The sequence below is a fragment of the Pyrgilauda ruficollis genome, unplaced genomic scaffold (genome assembly GCF_017590135.1).
Source record: "Pyrgilauda ruficollis isolate IOZ18807 unplaced genomic scaffold, ASM1759013v1 scaffold270, whole genome shotgun sequence".
Classification (NCBI taxonomy): domain Eukaryota; kingdom Metazoa; phylum Chordata; class Aves; order Passeriformes; family Passeridae; genus Pyrgilauda; species Pyrgilauda ruficollis.
Window position 1 is genome coordinate 34,788 of NW_024524045.1, and position 15,975 is coordinate 50,762.

Here is a 15,975-nt window from a genome sequence, read left to right on the forward strand (position 1 = left end):
CCCCGGGATGTCCCCCGCCCCACCGGCAAAGCCACCGCGGGGACATCGCGGGGTGCAGCATCCCCCCGGGGGCTGCGAGCGCCCGGCCCCCCGCTGCCGCCTGCGTTTTCCCCGCTGGAAAAATCCCCTCTTCCCACATCCAGCTGCAATGCAGAGGAGCTCCCGAGCCGCCCGCACGCCTTCCCTGCCGCCCTGATTGGCGGCGACGCCTCTGGAAGGGGCCGTGGTAATTTTAGGCCGTGAGCTGCAGCAGGTTGGCATGTGCCCGCCGGCACCGGGCACGGCCGGGAGGCTCCGGCAGCGCTGCCCGGCCGCCCTCCGCCCCGCCGGGAGCGGCACCCGCGGCCCCCGGCAGCCGGGGATGCTGCGCAGCGCCCGGGGCTCCCCAAATCCCGGCGGGATCGCGGCCCCTCCCTGATGTGGGATGAGCACGTAAGTCCTCGGCGCCCCCCCGCTGCCCTGCCCGGCTTTGCGCTGCCTCGCTGCCGGGATTCCCGGCCGCTCCCGGCCCCGAGCCCCCCTGGCTCGCTGTTGTTTATCCCGGCGGCCCCGCTGGCGGGCAGGGAAGGAGGGGCTGGGGCCGTAACCCTTTCGTCTCGCCGCCCGCTCAAAATGGCTTCGTGCTGCTGCCGCCGCCAGGGAACGGGAGCTGCCGGCTGGAAGCGCCTGCCTGGAGCCGGGAGGGCGCTGGGGGGGGGGCACCCGGCGAGACCCCACCCCAGCGGGGCACCCACGCCGCCCCCGGGGGTCACTCTGCGCGCCCCGCCCCGATTCCGCTGCCCCCCACCTCCTCCCCGCGCCCCGCTTTTGCTTTTCTTCATTTTAATTCCGGGGATTAGGTTAAAACCCATCTTCCATCCAGCCTGGATTCCCCTCTCGCTGCCTTTGTCTGCGGCGCGGAAGCGGCTCCGCAGGGAGCGGCGGGCGGGGGTCTCCTGCTCCCCTGGATCCGCTCCCCCCGATTCCCTCCTGCTCCCCCAAATCCGCTCCTGCCCTCCCCGATCCGTTCCTGCTCCCCCAAATCCGCTCCTGCTCCCCCAGATTCCCTCCTGCTCCCTCAGATTCCCTCCCGCTCCCCCAAATCCGCTCCTGCTCCCCCAAATCCGCTCCTGCCCCCCCCCGATCCGCTCCTGCGGCCGCCGGGATTGGGGTGGGGGTCGAGCAGCGGTGGCTCTGCCCTGCCAAGGGGGTGGGCAGCGAGCGGGGGCGGCTGCCCGGGCAGCGGGAGGGGGGCCGGGCGCTGATTTTCGGGTGGACGGTCCCGGAATGGGGCGTGGGGCAGCCCGGCAGGTGTGTGCCCTGTCCCACCCCGCACGTGGGGACAGCGGGGCGGGGTGTCCCCGGGGGGCCGCGGGGTGCGGCTCAGGAGACAAAGAACGGGAATTCCTCGGGTGGGGAGGGAGCATCTGGGGCATGGTGGCACCCGCGCCTTGGGGACACCCGTGGGGAACGTGCCCGGGAGCGGGGATGGGGCTGGGGGCTCTCCTGGAGCCCCCCCCGGCTGTGCACCCCAGGAAGGGGCTCAGCCCTCGCCGTGTCCTTGTCCCTGACCCCGCGCGAGGGTCGGTCCCTGTCCCTGCAGGGTGAGGGGCCGCGGGGCCAGCTCAGGTTGTGTCACCTCCTGGGTGGCACTGGGGACACCGAGAGGGGGATCCACAGCTGGGTCCTGCCGCCAGCCCGGGGTCCTGCCGGGCTGTCACAGGCCGGACGTGGCCGTGTGTCCCCTCGTGGGGGACACAGCAAGAGGGACCCCAGGAGTGGCACTGCCGCGAGGGGACGGGAGCGGGTGGCACGGAGGGAGGAGGTCCCTGCTCGTCCCACGGCCTGAGCGCTGGGGAGGCACGGACGTCGGTCAGGTTGGCCCTCGGTGCCAAACCCAGCCGGAGGGGACATTTCCTGGAAATCCCTCTGGAGAGTGGCCAGGGGAGCCAGCCGGGATGGCCAGAGCTGCGGGGCCGGGCAGGCAGAGGGCAGCCCTGGGCACATCCCGCCTGGCACATGCCAGGGAGGTGTCCCGTGGGTGGGACAGTGGATAGGGAGGTGTCCCTGAGCCTGGTGACGCTGGGATTTGGGATCTCGGGGGGAGAGGTGTCCCTGTGCCTGGTGACATTGGGACCCCCTGTGGGTCCTGGGGGTGCCACAGGTGGGGGGTGGCGGTGTCCAGCTGTGCCCTGTGGGGAGCAAACTCCCGTCACTCCCATCCCGCTGTCCGTCCCCTCCTGGTTCCCAAGGCCGGGCAGGGGACAGCAGTGGTGGCAGTGACCCTGTGGGTCCCCTCAATGCTGGCACTCACATTTCCAGAGGGAGAGACCCCTCCATGCCACCCTGGGTGCTGTGGGTGGCACCGGGGTGGCACCATCCCTGGTTTCTGGATGTCCTTGGTGGTCCCATCCCTGTTTCCCTGATGTCCTTTCCCTGCTCCCATCCCTGGCTGTCCCCTGCCCATCCCTGGAGTGACAGATGTGGGAGCTGCCACCCCACGAGCGGCTCCGGCCCCTGTGGCCTCCATCCAGCCCCGAATTCCGGCGCTCCCGCGGCGTTTATTTGTTCTGGGGGCGCCGCGCCTGCTCCGGAGCCCGCAGGAAGTTGTTGTTGACACGGGATTTTCTTAATGGTGTCACGGAAAACTCGCGCTTGGCAGCCGCGGTGTCGCGGGCTGGCATTCCCAGGAATGCGGGGAGGCACGGGCTGGCATTCCCGGGAATGTTGTGTGGCACGGGCTGGCATTCCCAGGAATGCTGCATGGCATGGGCTGGCATTCCCGGGATTGCAGGGTGGCATGGGCTGGTATTCCCGGGATTGCGGGGTGACACGGGCTGGCATTCCCAGGAATGCTGCATGGCATGGGCTGGCATTCCCAGGAATGCTGCATGGCATGGGCTGGCATTCCCAGGAATGCTGCATGGCATGGGCTGGCATTCCCGGGATTGCAGGGTGGCATGGGCTGGTATTCCCGGGATTGCGGGGTGACACGGGCTGGCATTCCCAGGAATGCTGCATGGCATGGGCTGGCATTCCCAGGAATGCTGCATGGCATGGGCTGGCATTCCCGGGATTGCAGGGTGGCATGGGCTGGTATTCCCGGGATTGCGGGGTGACACGGGCTGGCATTCCCAGGAATGCTGCATGGCATGGGCTGGCATTCCCAGGAATGCTGCATGGCATGGGCTGGCATTCCCGGGATTGCAGGGTGGCATGGGCTGGTATTCCCGGGATTGCGGGGTGACACGGGCTGGCATTCCCAGGAATGCTGCATGGCATGGGCTGGCATTCCCAGGAATGCTGCATGGCATGGGCTGGCATTCCCGGGATTGCAGGGTGGCATGGGCTGGTATTCCCGGGATTGCGGGGTGACACGGGCTGGCATTCCCAGGAATGCTGCATGGCATGGGCTGGCATTCCCAGGAATGCTGCATGGCATGGGCTGGCATTCCCGGGATTGCAGGGTGGCATGGGCTGGTATTCCCGGGATTGCGGGGTGACACGGGCTGGCATTCCCAGGAATGCTGCATGGCATGGGCTGGCATTCCCAGGAATGCTGCATGGCATGGGCTGGCATTCCCGGGATTGCAGGGTGGCATGGGCTGGTATTCCCGGGATTGCGGGGTGACACGGGCTGGCATTCCCAGGAATGCTGCATGGCATGGGCTGGCATTCCCAGGAATGCTGCATGGCATGGGCTGGCATTCCCGGGATTGCAGGGTGGCATGGGCTGGTATTCCCGGGATTGCGGGGTGACACGGGCTGGCATTCCCAGGAATGCTGCATGGCATGGGCTGGCATTCCCAGGAATGCTGCATGGCATGGGCTGGCATTCCCAGGAATGCTGCATGGCATGGGCTGGCATTCCCAGGAATGCTGCATGGCACGGGCTGGCATCCCTGGGGGCAAACCTGGGCAACGCCCGCCCAGGAGGGACTCGGGGCGTGGCTTGGGGCTGGCACTGGCACGGGGACGTCGCGTGGAGGTGCTGGAGCCCTTGGCACCGTGCCAGCGGCAGGATTTGGGATGCTGCGTCCCCCTGGAATTCCGGGGTGCTCTGGGGGTTTATTCCAACCCCCACCTTTGTCCCACACGTGCAGTTCTGCCCCTTTTGGGGACAGAGAGGGGACAATGACACCTGCCAGCAGCAGAGCAGCCGTCTCGGGGTGCTGTGGGGGGGTAACGGAGATGATCCCGCTGTGCCCTGCCCCGAGCCCCTCCCTGGGCTCACCTGCCCCTGCCTGGGCCCTGCTGGCTCCAGGCCTGTCCCTGTGGTGGCTCTGTCCCCTCCTGCCGTGTCCCTGTGTCCCCAGGGGTTGTGGCCATCCTTCCTCCTGGTTTTCTTCACCTCCTCCCCCTTCCCTGTCACACGTGGCTCCGTTTCCCTCCTGAAATTGCCCCCACACCACAGGGCTGCTGCTGGGTCCCGGCTGTGCCAGCTGGTGCCACAGGTGACTCAGGGCTCGTGTCATGGCATGGATGTCACCTTCTGCCACCGCGGAGCCCTTCAGGTGCTGTTTGCACCCCAAAATTCAGCTGTGGGACTCGTTTCCTCAGCAGTTTCTCCAGCTGGGTTTGGGATGCTCTGCTGTGTCCAAGTGGGCTGAGCCAGGCCAGGCCCTGCTGGCTGTCCCCCTCCCAGCTGTCCCCATCCCTCAGTCTGCCAGGCCAGGCTCTGTCCGTCCGTCTGTCCAGCTGTTTCCCGCCCTCGCTGTTTCCTTTCCCCGCGGCTCTCTGTCAGCCTTTGTCCGTCTGTCCGCCCCGACCCGGCTGTTTCCGTCCCCGCGTCTGCCTGTGCCAGTCCCCGCCACTCCTGTCCCTCTGTCCTGGCGTTTCCTGTCCGTGTGTCCTTCCGTGCCTCGCCTCCGGCAGTGCCCGGCCTTGGCCTCTCCCTGCTGCTGCTGCTTCTGCTGCTGTCCCTGTGCCAGCTCCCCGTGCCCGTCCTGCTCAGCTCACGGTCCCTGTCCCTCCGTCCTGCCTGCTCCTGGCCTGGGTGTCCCCTGCCCATCGCTGGGTGACACAGCCCTGTCCCCATTCCCATCCCTGGGTGACACAGCCCTGTCCCCATCCCTGGGTGTCCCAAGTCCATGCCTGGCCTGGTTTCTGGATGTCCCTTTCCTGGTCCTGGTCCCCGGGAATGTCCCCTGCCCATGCCCGGGTGTCCCTTTCCTGTCCCTGGGTGTCCCTTTCCTGGTCCTGTTCCTGGGAGTCCCCTGCCCATCCTGGTGTCCCCTCCTAGTGCCTGCTCTGTGCCCATCCCAGTGCCAGCTCGGTACCGGTTCCTGCTGTCCCCGTGTTGGTGCCGGTTCCCGTTCCCCCCCGCCGTCCCGTGCTCCTGGCCTGGGTGTCCCCTGCCCATCGCTGGGTGACACAGTCCTGTCCCCTGCCCATCGCTGGGTGACACAGCCCTGTCCCCATTCCCATCCCTGGGTGACACAGCCCTGTCCCCATCCCTGGGTGTCCCAAGTCCATGCCTGGCCTGGTTTCTGGATGTCCCTTTCCTGGTCCTGGTCCCCGGGAATGTCCCCTGCCCATGCCCGGGTGTCCCTTTCCTGTCCCTGGGTGTCCCTTTCCTGGTCCTGTTCCTGGGAGTCCCCTGCCCATCCTGGTGTCCCCTCCTAGTGCCTGCTCTGTGCCCATCCCAGTGCCAGCTCGGTACCGGTTCCTGCTGTCCCCGTGTTGGTGCCGGTTCCCGTTCCCCCCCGCCGTCCCGGTGCCGGTTCTAGCTGTCCTGGTGCCGGTTCCGCTGTCCCGGTGCCCGTTCCTATCCCGGTGCTGGTTCCCGTTCCCCCCACAAGCCATCCCGGTGCCGGTTCCCCTGTCCCGGTGCCGGTTCCGCTGTCCCGGTGCCGGTTCCGCTGTCCCGGGGCCGGTTCCCCTGTCCCGGTGCCGGTTCCGCTGTCCCGGGGCCGGTTCCCGTTCCCCCCCCGCCGTCCCGGTGCCGGTGCCGTGCCGGTCCCTCCCGCCGGGCGGGCCGTACCGAGCCGCCCCGCGCCCCGCCCGCCGCCGCGGGCGCCCGGAGGAGGTGCCGAGCCGAGCCGTGCGGAGCCGGGCCGGGCCGGGCCGAGCCGAGCCCGCCCGCCGCGCCCCGATGAATGGGATCGCCTTCTGCCTGGTCGGGATCCCGCCGTCCGCCCCCGCGGTGAGCGACACCGGGGACACCGGGGACGCGGCAGCCGGGACTGGGAGCGGCGCTGGGGGGTACTGGGCGGACTGGGGAGGGAGGAGGCTCGGAGAAGCGGGGTCTGGGAGGAACTGGGGGATACTGGGCGGACTGGGGAAGGAGTGGGCTCGAGGAATAGGGTCTGGGAGGAAATGGAGATAGCGGCTGAGCTGTAGGTTTGGGGAAATAGGGACTGGGGGAATGGGAGGTACTGGGAGGTACTGGGAGCGTGCGGGGCCGGGACTGGCAGTGCTGGGATGGCGCCGAGTCTGGCAGCGCGGCCGGGTGTTGGTGATGCCCCTCGGGGGCCGGACCGGGACCGAGCCGGTTCCCCGGGGCTGGGCTGTGGGTCAGGGCCCCCGGGGCCGGGGGGTGTCCAGCCACCCACGCCATGCCATGCCACAGGCGTTGGTGGCCGCGGTGGCCTGCCCCCAGCCACAGCGGCGTCGTGGCAGGGCGGAGGGGCTGCGGCGCCTGGATCCGGCCCCGGAGCCGAGCGGGAGACCCCGGGAAGGAGCTGCCCCTTCCCGGGACGAGACCCCCGGACACCCACGCACTTCCTCCGAAACTCCCGGCCGGGCTGGCTCCGTGTGGCTCCGGCGGATCCATCCCCTCCAGCGCTCGCCTCTAGGCAGGCTGCAACCCCCCAGGAGCTCCTGGAGGTCAAATCCAGCCCCCCCAGCCCCGAGCAGCCCCCCAGGATTTGCTGACCCGCGGGTGGGCATCGGCATCGCCCGGCGCCGCTGCCCCGGAGGGCGATTCCCGTCTCCCGGTGGTGCCAAGGAAGGCCAGCCCAGCCCTGGCTAAAGCCCCATTTCCTGCCCGTTTTATGCCAAATCCCGGCGAAACCTTGGCGTGGGGATGAGGGCAGTGCTGGGGGACGTGGGGCGGGGGTCTGGTGGCCGTGGGGACCCCGCGGTGTGGGACTGGCACATCCCGGCCCCGGAGCTGAATTTGTCCCTCAGTTCCTCGGTTTTTGAGCTCGGCTTCCTCGGCCCCGGCCATGGGGGAATTAACCGGCCTGAAAGGGTTAATTGGGGTGTGCGGAGTGGCTCGGGGATGAGGAGCTGCTGAGCATTAATCATGGACCCGTCCCTGCTTACCCCGTACCGCTGGGCGCCGGCGCTCGGGATTTTGGGATGGGGGTGGGTGTGTGTGTGTGCCTGAATCTTGGAATCGGCTTTTCTGCTGCGTTTTGGGGTGAAATGTGCCCTCCTGGGCGGCGGCACCTGGGGCAAGGCTCGAGTCGCTGCTTTGGGGTGATTTGGGGCGCTGGGGGATTTGGGGTGACTTTGGAGGGGCTCATTACCCACCACGTGTGGGGACGAAGGCTCTTTGCCATCCTCCTGTGAGGATTTAGTGCTGCGCCAGCAGAAATCCTGCCCGGCGGCCGCCCCCAGGGCTGCGTGGCACGGACGGTGTCCCACTGTCCCCAAAGCCCTCACCCCTTCATGGCTCCTGCCCCCCAACCCTTTTTGCCGTCTCTGCTTTACAAATTTAATTTCTTAACGCTTTTTTTTTTTTTGCTGCGTGGCACGGACGGTGTCCCACTGTCCCCAAAGCCCTCACCCCTTTATGGCTCCTGCCCCCCAACCCTTTTGCCGTCTCTGCTTTACAAATTGCATTTCTTAACGCCTTTTTTTTTTTTTTTTTTTTTTTTTTCCCCCCTTTTTTCCTTAACCCCCGAACTTACTTTTTTTAACCCCTTTTTTTTTTTTTTTTTTTTTTTCTCCCCTCCTTTCTCTCTGAACCCTGAACTTGAAAGACAGGAAAAGCCTGTGCTCGGGGCTGCTGCCGCAATCCCGCCTCGCCAGCGCGAAACCTGGCACGGGCACCGGGCCGGGCCGCGCCGTGCCAGCCGGGGTCCCGCTGGCACCCGGGGTCCTGCTGCCCACCCGGGGTCCCGCTGGCACCCGGGGTCCCGCTGCCCACCCGGGGTCCCACTGCCCACCCGGGGTCCCTCTGGCACCCGGGGTCCTGCTGCCCACCCGGGGTCCTGCTGGCACCCGGGGTCCCGCTGCTCGCCTGGGGTCCTGCTGGCACCCGGGGTCCTGCTGCCCGCCCCGGGCTGGTGCCAGCCCTGGCTGCGAGGGCTCTGACCTCTGTGGTTTAACCTTGGCCTGTCCCGTGTCACCGCTGGCACCCGGCCCCGCGGGGGCACAGGGGGGTGACGGGCGATCCCAAACCCCCCCGGGGCTGGCAGCGCTGCCCGGTGCTGTCATCCAGGGTCAGTGCCAGGCTGGGCATTTTTGGGGCTTGGGAACCGTGGGTTTGGGGGCTGTGGGCTTGGGGAGTTTGGGTTTGGGGAGTTTGGGTTTGGGGGCTTTGGGTTTGGGAAACGTGGGTTTGGGGGCTTTGGGTTTAGAGGCTGTGGGATTGGGAATTTGGTTTTGGGTTCTATGGGATTGGGAATTTGGGTTTGGGGTCTATGGGTTTGGGAATTTGGGTTTGGGGACTGTGGGTTTGGGGACTTTGGCATGGGGGGACAGCTCGGGGTCGGTGTGGGGGATGCTGAGTGTGGGACCGGCTCCAAACTGGAATTTGGAGCCTCTCCCCAGTTCACGTGGAGCCACTCACGGGGAGAAAACACACGGGGATGGGGGGGCTGTCCTGGGAAGCTGCCGAGCCCCGGGATGGCCTTTTATTCTCATTAAAAGGGAAAAAAACAGGATTAGGTTTCAAGTCGGTGCCGTCCCATTAATAAACCAAGTTTGTCTTCGGCAAGGCAGCAAGACCTGATTTAAAAAGGAATGGAGATAGATGACCTATTTTAAGCTCTCAAGTTGGAAAATATCGACCTGGCTGCCTCCAGCCCGCCAGCGGCAGGGCCGGCTGTGCCAGCTGGGCCACAGCGCGCTCCCAAAACCTGCCTGCTTCTCCCAAAACCTTCCTGACTATCCCAAAACCTGCCTGCTTCTCCCAAAACCTTCCTGACTATCCCAAAACCTGTCTGCTTCTCCCAAAACCTTCCTGACTATCCCAAAACCTGTCTGCTTATCCCAAAACCTTCCTGACTATCCCAAAACCCTCCCGGATATCCCAAAACCTGTCTGCTTATCCCAAAACCTTCCTGACTATCCCAAAACCCTCCCGGATATCCCAAAACCTGCCCGGTTCTCCCAAAATCTGCCTGGTTCTCCCAAAACCTTCCTGACTATCCCCAAACCCACTTCGCCATCCCAAAACCCGCCCGGCTCTCCCAAAACCTGCCCGGCTCAGGCTGCCCCAGGTGGCTCCTCCAAAGGCGCTGCCGACCTCCTGCCCGGAGCCCCTGGAGCGGTCGCCTCCTTTCTCCGCAGCGGCTTCTCCCCAGGAGTTCATTAAGTCCTCGCTAATTGCCAGCCCGGCACACCTTGGCGTGGAGCAAGAGCCGCGGTGGCGCGGGCCGGCAGCTCGGGATTGTCACATTCCCCATGGGTTCGGTGTCACCAGGGTTTAGGGGTGGTTTTAGGGGTGGTTTTAGGGGTGGTTTTAGGGGTGTTGGGGTGTGGGGTCAGCCCCAGTCTCTGAGGGGTGAAGCTGGAACTGGGCTGGCCTTGGGGAGGAGGGGATGAATTGTCCCAAAGTGACCAAATCGAGGCAGTGGTGACTGTGGCAGTGGCTCTGGTGACAGTGGGGATGGCCCTGGTGGCCATGGAGATGGGACATGGTGACCACAGGAGTGGCTCTGGTGGCTGTGCAGTGAAGCCTGGTGACAACAGGGATGGCCCTGGTGTCCGTGGGGTGGCTCTGGTGACAATGGGGACAGCCCTGGTGACAGTGGGGACAGCCCCTGCTCTCACCCTGGGATGGGACCCAGCAGAATCCCTTTTCCAAACGCAGCAGGAAGGATCTGGGATCCCAGGAGCCATCCCAGGCTTGGGAACAGGTTCCTGCCATAGCCCTGAGCCCCCGGCTCGCGTCCCCTTCGGTGACCAGCCAGGTCCCCATCGCCCCTCTGGTCACCCACCACCGGTGGCACCCCCGACCTGTCACCGCACACCCCGGGGTGCCCACGGCGACGTCCCCCCCCTCTGCCACCCCCCGAGGGCAACAGAGGGTCCCTTGATGGGGCCAGCGCGTGGGGCAGCCCCGGGGCGGGCGGGACGGAGCCCGGTGGCTCCGGGGGACAATCGGGCCATTGTGGCACATAGTGGCTCTTTCTGTGCCGCGCCGGGCGGGGGCCGGGCTGCGCTGCCAGCGCTTTTCAGGGCCAAGCGTGGTCCCCAGCGGGGCTGGCGGTGACTGGTGTGGCAGCAGGGGCAGGACAGCGATGCCCCCGGCCGGGGAGGGGACACGGACTGGACGTTCGGCCGATGGACGCGTGTGGGCTGAGGGAAAATGTTGGGCTGCTCCTTATCCCAGGAAAACGCTGCTGGAGCTCGGTGTCCCCAAAGCCGTGTCCCCAAAGCCATCTCCTGTCCGCGCTGTGGCCGCGGGAAGCTCAGGACCTTTTTGGCTCCTTATTTCCACCGTGCAGCAAGGACTGTGGGGTTTGTGCTCCCTCCCAAACCCTCAGGCATCGCCCCAAAGGTGTCCCTCACATCTGTGGGGGGCTCATGGGGGGTTCTCCGCCCCAGGCCCCCCGTCCTTGCACGGGGCAGGGGCTGGAGGGAGCTGCAGCCTCCCCCTGACCTCCCTGGGTCGGATTTTCCGCCGCCAGGAGCGGGAGCGGAGCGCAAGGTGCCTCTGGAGCCGCCGGAGGAAATGGCTCATTGTTAGCCCGGCTGAAAAAAACAGAGACCCGAAAAACGGCCCTAATGAGGCCAGCTTCTATTTGAGGGTTTCCATGGGAAAAACAGGAAACGGAATCCTGTTACTTTTCTAGGGCCTGCTGCCGATAACGCCGTTTTTAGGATGGGGCAGAGGAGGAGGAGGAGGAGGAGCTGGCGATGAAGGCAGCCCCAGCATGGCCCTCGTGGTCCCGCTTCCTCCTGGGCTGGGAGATGAAGACTCCTCCTTGGAGTGGCTCCGGCTCCGTGGTTCCCGTCCTTGTGCTGACTCTGGTGTGTCCCCAGCCTTGTCCCTGCCTCGGGGCGCTGGCACCGGGTGCTGGGGACAGTCCAGGAGGGACAGGGAGCTGGCAGAGCTGGATGCGGGGAGGGACAGAGCCCGGCGCCCTGGAGAGGGGTTCGCTGCCTAAAGTGTCCCCAAGACTGGCTGTCCTGGGATGTGTCCTGCGGATGTCCTACAGCCCTGTGGTTCTGTCCCCTGTCCCCACCACCTGTGGGATTCGGGAGGGCTGGGATGGAGCCGTGTCCTGCCCTGGAGTTGTGACAGGGAGGAGCCGCGAGCACGCTGTCACTCCAACGCGGTGACACCGGCCGGTGACACCTGCAGTGACATCTGCCGGTGACACCTGCAGTGACATCGGCCGGTGACACCTGCAGGGCTGTGCACGGGGGCAATCCAACAACTGCAGCCCAGGAATGCCCCCAGGGATGCCAGCAGCGGTGGGGACCGGCAGGGACAGTGCCACATGGCCGGAGAGCCACAGCGGGCACCGGGACTGGCGAGGAGATGCCAGGAAAGGGAATGAGGCTCTGGGGTTCCCAAATTTCTCTGGGTGTGGCAGCAGGGACCCCCTGACCGGGCGGGCTGGAGCTGCTGCTCTGTGTCAGGAGTGAGATCCCTGCGGGTCCGGGGTGGCATCTCGGGGTGACAGTGCCAGGAGGGAATGGGTTTGGTGACAGGACAGAGCCACCCGGAGTGGAGACAGCCCAGAGAAAAAGTGGAGTGGGGAGGGAGGGAAGGAGAGAGGGAGGGAAGGAGAGAGGGAGGGAAGGAGGGAGGGAGGGAAAGGAAGGGTTTCCTTTCCCACGTTAACACCCAGGAATGTCACAGGGATGGTTGGTGGCTTCCCCTTGGCTCTGGTGTCACCCAGGCACTGTCACCACCCTGCTCCTGGCTGCTCTGGGGGTGACAGGGATGTGGATGTGGCTCCTTGAGTGGCGTGGGGTGGGATGTGGGAGCAGGGCAATGCCCAGCCAGCCCCCAGTGCTGGATCTCCCATGGGATCCCTGTCCTGGGCTGTCCCCAGAGCCGGCACTGAGGACAAGGACACCCAGCCCTGGGCTCTGGTGGCTTTTCCATGTCCCCCGTGAGGTCTGAGAGGTTTCTGGGGTCCCAGCGGTGCCGTGAGGGGCTCGGGGGGTTCTATTGACAACCAGGCTGTGGGAAAAGAGGCTGCTGGGAATCTCCATGGATGCTTGGAGCAAACCCTGCTGGCATTAGCTGAGAGCCACCGCAGCACTGCCACCCTCCCAGGGGTGCTGCATCCATCCTGAGAGGTGCTACCCAGGCTGGGACTTGGCACCGGGAGGCGCCTGGGGGGGTTCTGTCCATCACCCAGCTGGTTTTCCCTCCTTTTCCCTCCTTTTCCCTTCTTTTCCTTCCTTTTCCCTCCTTTTCCCTCTTTTTCCCCTCTTTTTCCCTCCTTTTCCCTCCTTTTCCCAGCACTGCTGCTCCCGCCTGGGATGTGCCTGCACCCCCAGGGCTCCCACCCTGCTTTCCCCCCAGTCCCAGCTGGGTGGGCTTGGGGTGGGAGCATCGCAGGGGCCTGGAGCATCCCGGGGGGCGCTGCAGCGTGCCAGCACCCCGCTGAAATCCCCGCTGAGCCCAGCGCTGCTGCTCCCGCCTGGGATGTGCCTGCACCCCCAGGGCTCCCACCCTGCTTTCCCCCCAGTCCCAGCTGGGTGGGCTTGGGGTGGGAGCATCGCAGGGGCCTGGAGCATCCCGGGGGGCGCTGCAGCGTGCCAGCACCCCGCTGAAATCCCCGCTGAGCTGCAAAGCTCCTCAGCCCCGGCTCGAGTTAAAGAGAATTAAAATGCTTTCTCCCGCCGATCCCTAATCCCAGAGGCTGCGGCGCGGCCGGGAGGGACGCCCGGCTGCTCCCGGCGTGGTCACCTGTCCCCACCCGCGTCCTGCTGTCACTTCACCCCCTGCCCCGGCTCAGGTCCCGCTGCCGGAGCATCCCCGCCCTGCCCAGGGTGTGAGCAGCTCCTGCCTGCAGGGAGCATCGATCTCGGCTCTTTTTCGGGGTGCCGTCCCCCTCAAACGCTGCCTGGGAGGGCGTGTGGGACCCCCGACCCCCTTCCCCAAGGCAGCTGTGCCGTGAAAGGCCTGGAAATGGGTTATTGTCTCATCAGGGCTTTCTCCTCCTCCCAATCCTATTCAAACCTCATTTTTCTGACCCTAATCTCAGCTGGCCCTTCTGGGGGGGGGGGATTAGCGGCTGTGTCCCCCCCGCCCCGCCCGCGGGGTCCGTGCGGGAGGAGCGGCCGCAGGAGGGCGGCTGTGTGGCCGCGGTGGTGGCAGCGCTGCCTGTCGCTGTCGCTGTCGCTGTCGCTGCCCAAAGGCTGACGTTATCCTCGCCGCGTGCCAGGGCGATGGCGCCGCTGGCAGGGACAGCCGGTGACATGTCCCCAGCTGGGAGCAGCGGCTGCAGCCCGGCGATGTCACCGCGCTCAGAGCAGGGGGGGTGGGCTCGGGACCAGCAGGGCTGGGACAGGCGGGTGGCATCGGGGTCAGGGGTGGGCATCCCTCAATACAGGGAGCAGGCCGTGTGTCCTCCTGGCTGTGCGTCCCTCTGTCCCTGTGTTCCCCTGTGTGTGTCCCCCAGGCCATATCCCTCTGTCCGTGTGTCCCTGTGCGTGTGTCCTCCTGTCCGTGCGTCCCTATCCGTGTCCCCCAGGCCATATCCCTCTGTCCGTGTGTCCCCATCCGTGTCCCCCAGGCCGTGTCCCCCTGTCGGTGACCCCTGTCCGTGTCCCCCTGTCCGTGTCCCCTGTCCGTGTGTCCCTGTCCATGTCCCCCTGTCGGTGTCCCCCGGCCGTGTCCCTGTGCATGCCGGGAGCTCCCTTTGGAGCGTATTTAGGACACTCCTGTGCAAACGGAACATTCTGGAAGGCGTCCAGGCATTCCTCGGGGTGGAATCTGCCCCGGCCAGCGCCGCCTGACCTTCCCCGCTTTGGGCTGCGGGAACACTCCCAGGGACCGTCCCCTCCCTGTGCCCCCGCCGGGGCTCGGGGACCCCTCCCCGGCTCGGGGACCCCTCCCCAGGCACCCTCGGGGCTGCTGGGGCAGCTCGGCGCGGCCACGCGGGGCTGAGGAGGTGACAGGATGGCACCCCTTGTCCCCAGCTGTGCCCCGGCGGGATCCAGCCCCGTTCCCGGCTGGATTTCCCCTCTGAGCCGGGCGGTGAAGCCCCCCCGGCGCTGCTCGCACCCCCAGCCCCGGCTGGCTGCTCCAGCGGGGCGGCTCTGCGAGCTGCGACACGCCGGCTGCCTGTCCCCGGGCCGGGGCGAGGCCACCGCGCTGTCCCCGCGCTGTCCCCGCGCTGTCCCCGCGCTGTCCCCGGGCTGTCCCCGGGCTGGCTCAGCGATCGAGCCCGGCACAGCCCCCGGGGACAGCCCCGGTGACACCGGGGTGGCCCGGGGGTGCTGCTCCAAGGCAGGGCTTTGGCTACACCGTGTCTCCATCCCGCTTTGTCGCGGCTGTGGCGGCACCGGGCCGGGGCCCCCGGTGTGCCGAGGGGTCCTTGGGGACACTTGGGGTCTCCGGGGACACTTGGGGTCCCCGGGGACACGGCTGCCACCAGGCCACGCCACCCGGCCGGCCTCGGGGCGGGTGCTGGAGCTGTTTGGGGCAGGTCCGTGTCACCTGGGGGGACACTGGGGACATTCCTGCCCCCGCAGCGCGCCCCCGTGTCCCCGCATTCCGTGTCCCCAGCACTGGGGGTTGCGTGGCATCACGCTGGCGGGCTGGGGGACGGCAGGAGAGGCCCGGGGGGTGCCCGGCCCGGCCCGGGGCTGCAATGCCAGCAATGCCCGGCATTTCCCGGCGGGGCCGCGCTCCCCTCGGCTCCAGCACGGCAGGAATGCGGCCGGGACCCCCTCGAGCGGGGACAGCGACAGGCAGGGCGGCAGGGGACAGCCCGGGGGACGCTGCCAGCCCCAAGCCGAGCTGTGCCGGGCTCCCCGAGGTGCCGCTCTTTTCCTTATTCCTCCCAAATTTTGGCTCCGTGGTTTGGGGACGCACGGAGGGGGCGGGGGTGGGGAAGGGGATTTGTCCCCCTGCGGGCAGCAGCGACAAGGGTGGCTTCTTGTCCCTGGGGTCCCCAGCGCTGCCAGGGGGCCCGGATGGACCCGCGGGGGTGGTGGCGCTGTGCCTGGGGGACAGCAGGGGACCCGCCAGGCCTGGGTATCCCCCAAAGTGAGAGGTGGGGCTGGGGGGGCTCTTGGTTTAATTCCAGCTGGGAATTGTCCTTGGAACATTTTAAATTTTTTAAAAAATTTGTTTTAATTTTTTTTTTTAAATTTAAAAATATTTTAAAATTTAAAAATATTTATATATTTTAAATTTTTTTTCCTTTTTTTTTTTTTTCTTTTTTTTTGCCACAGGCACTGAGAGGGCCGTGAGGTGCTGCGTGTGTCTCTGGGGGGATATTTATATTTTTGGCCACCACGGGGCTGTTTTGGCCCCCCGGGGGGATTTGGTTCTCGGGGTGCAGGATACTTGCTCCCCCCACCCCACTGCCAGGAGGGGACAGAGCTGGGGACACAGAGGGGACCTGGGGTGTCCCGCAGCCCCCCCAGCTCTCCCCGGTGGTGACAGAGGGTGACAAGTCGCTCCGTGTCCCCGGCATCGCCCGGTGCCCTGCGGAAAGGAAGGAAGGAAGGGGCCGGGAGGAGGGAGAGGAGGAAGCGGGGAGGGTGGGATGCTGCCCGGGGTGATGGAGGAAGAAGGGGGCGGATTGGAAAAAAAATAAATAAAAAAGAAGGGAAAAAAATTGAAGGGAAGAAATGAAAGGGAAAAAAGTAAAAGGGAGGGGGGGGGGGAAGAAAAAAAAA

General features: G+C 66.2%; 1 protein-coding gene across 2 annotated transcripts in view; it reads left to right on the forward strand.

Annotated features, from left to right (window-relative positions):
• Positions 1 to 351: 351 nt before the first annotated feature.
• ARHGAP23 (Rho GTPase activating protein 23) overlaps positions 352 to 15,975 on the forward strand; it is a 34,051-nt gene continuing 18,427 nt past the window's right edge. Inside the window, exon 1 of one of the 2 annotated variants that reach the window (XM_041471599.1) lies at positions 352 to 432. In XM_041471599.1, coding sequence (XP_041327533.1) covers positions 418 to 432 — 15 coding nt within the window. In that variant the 5' untranslated portion in view covers positions 352 to 417. Of the gene's footprint in view, positions 433 to 6,021; positions 6,125 to 15,975 lie in introns of those variants that run through there. The other variant, XM_041471598.1, reaches the window with a different exon arrangement.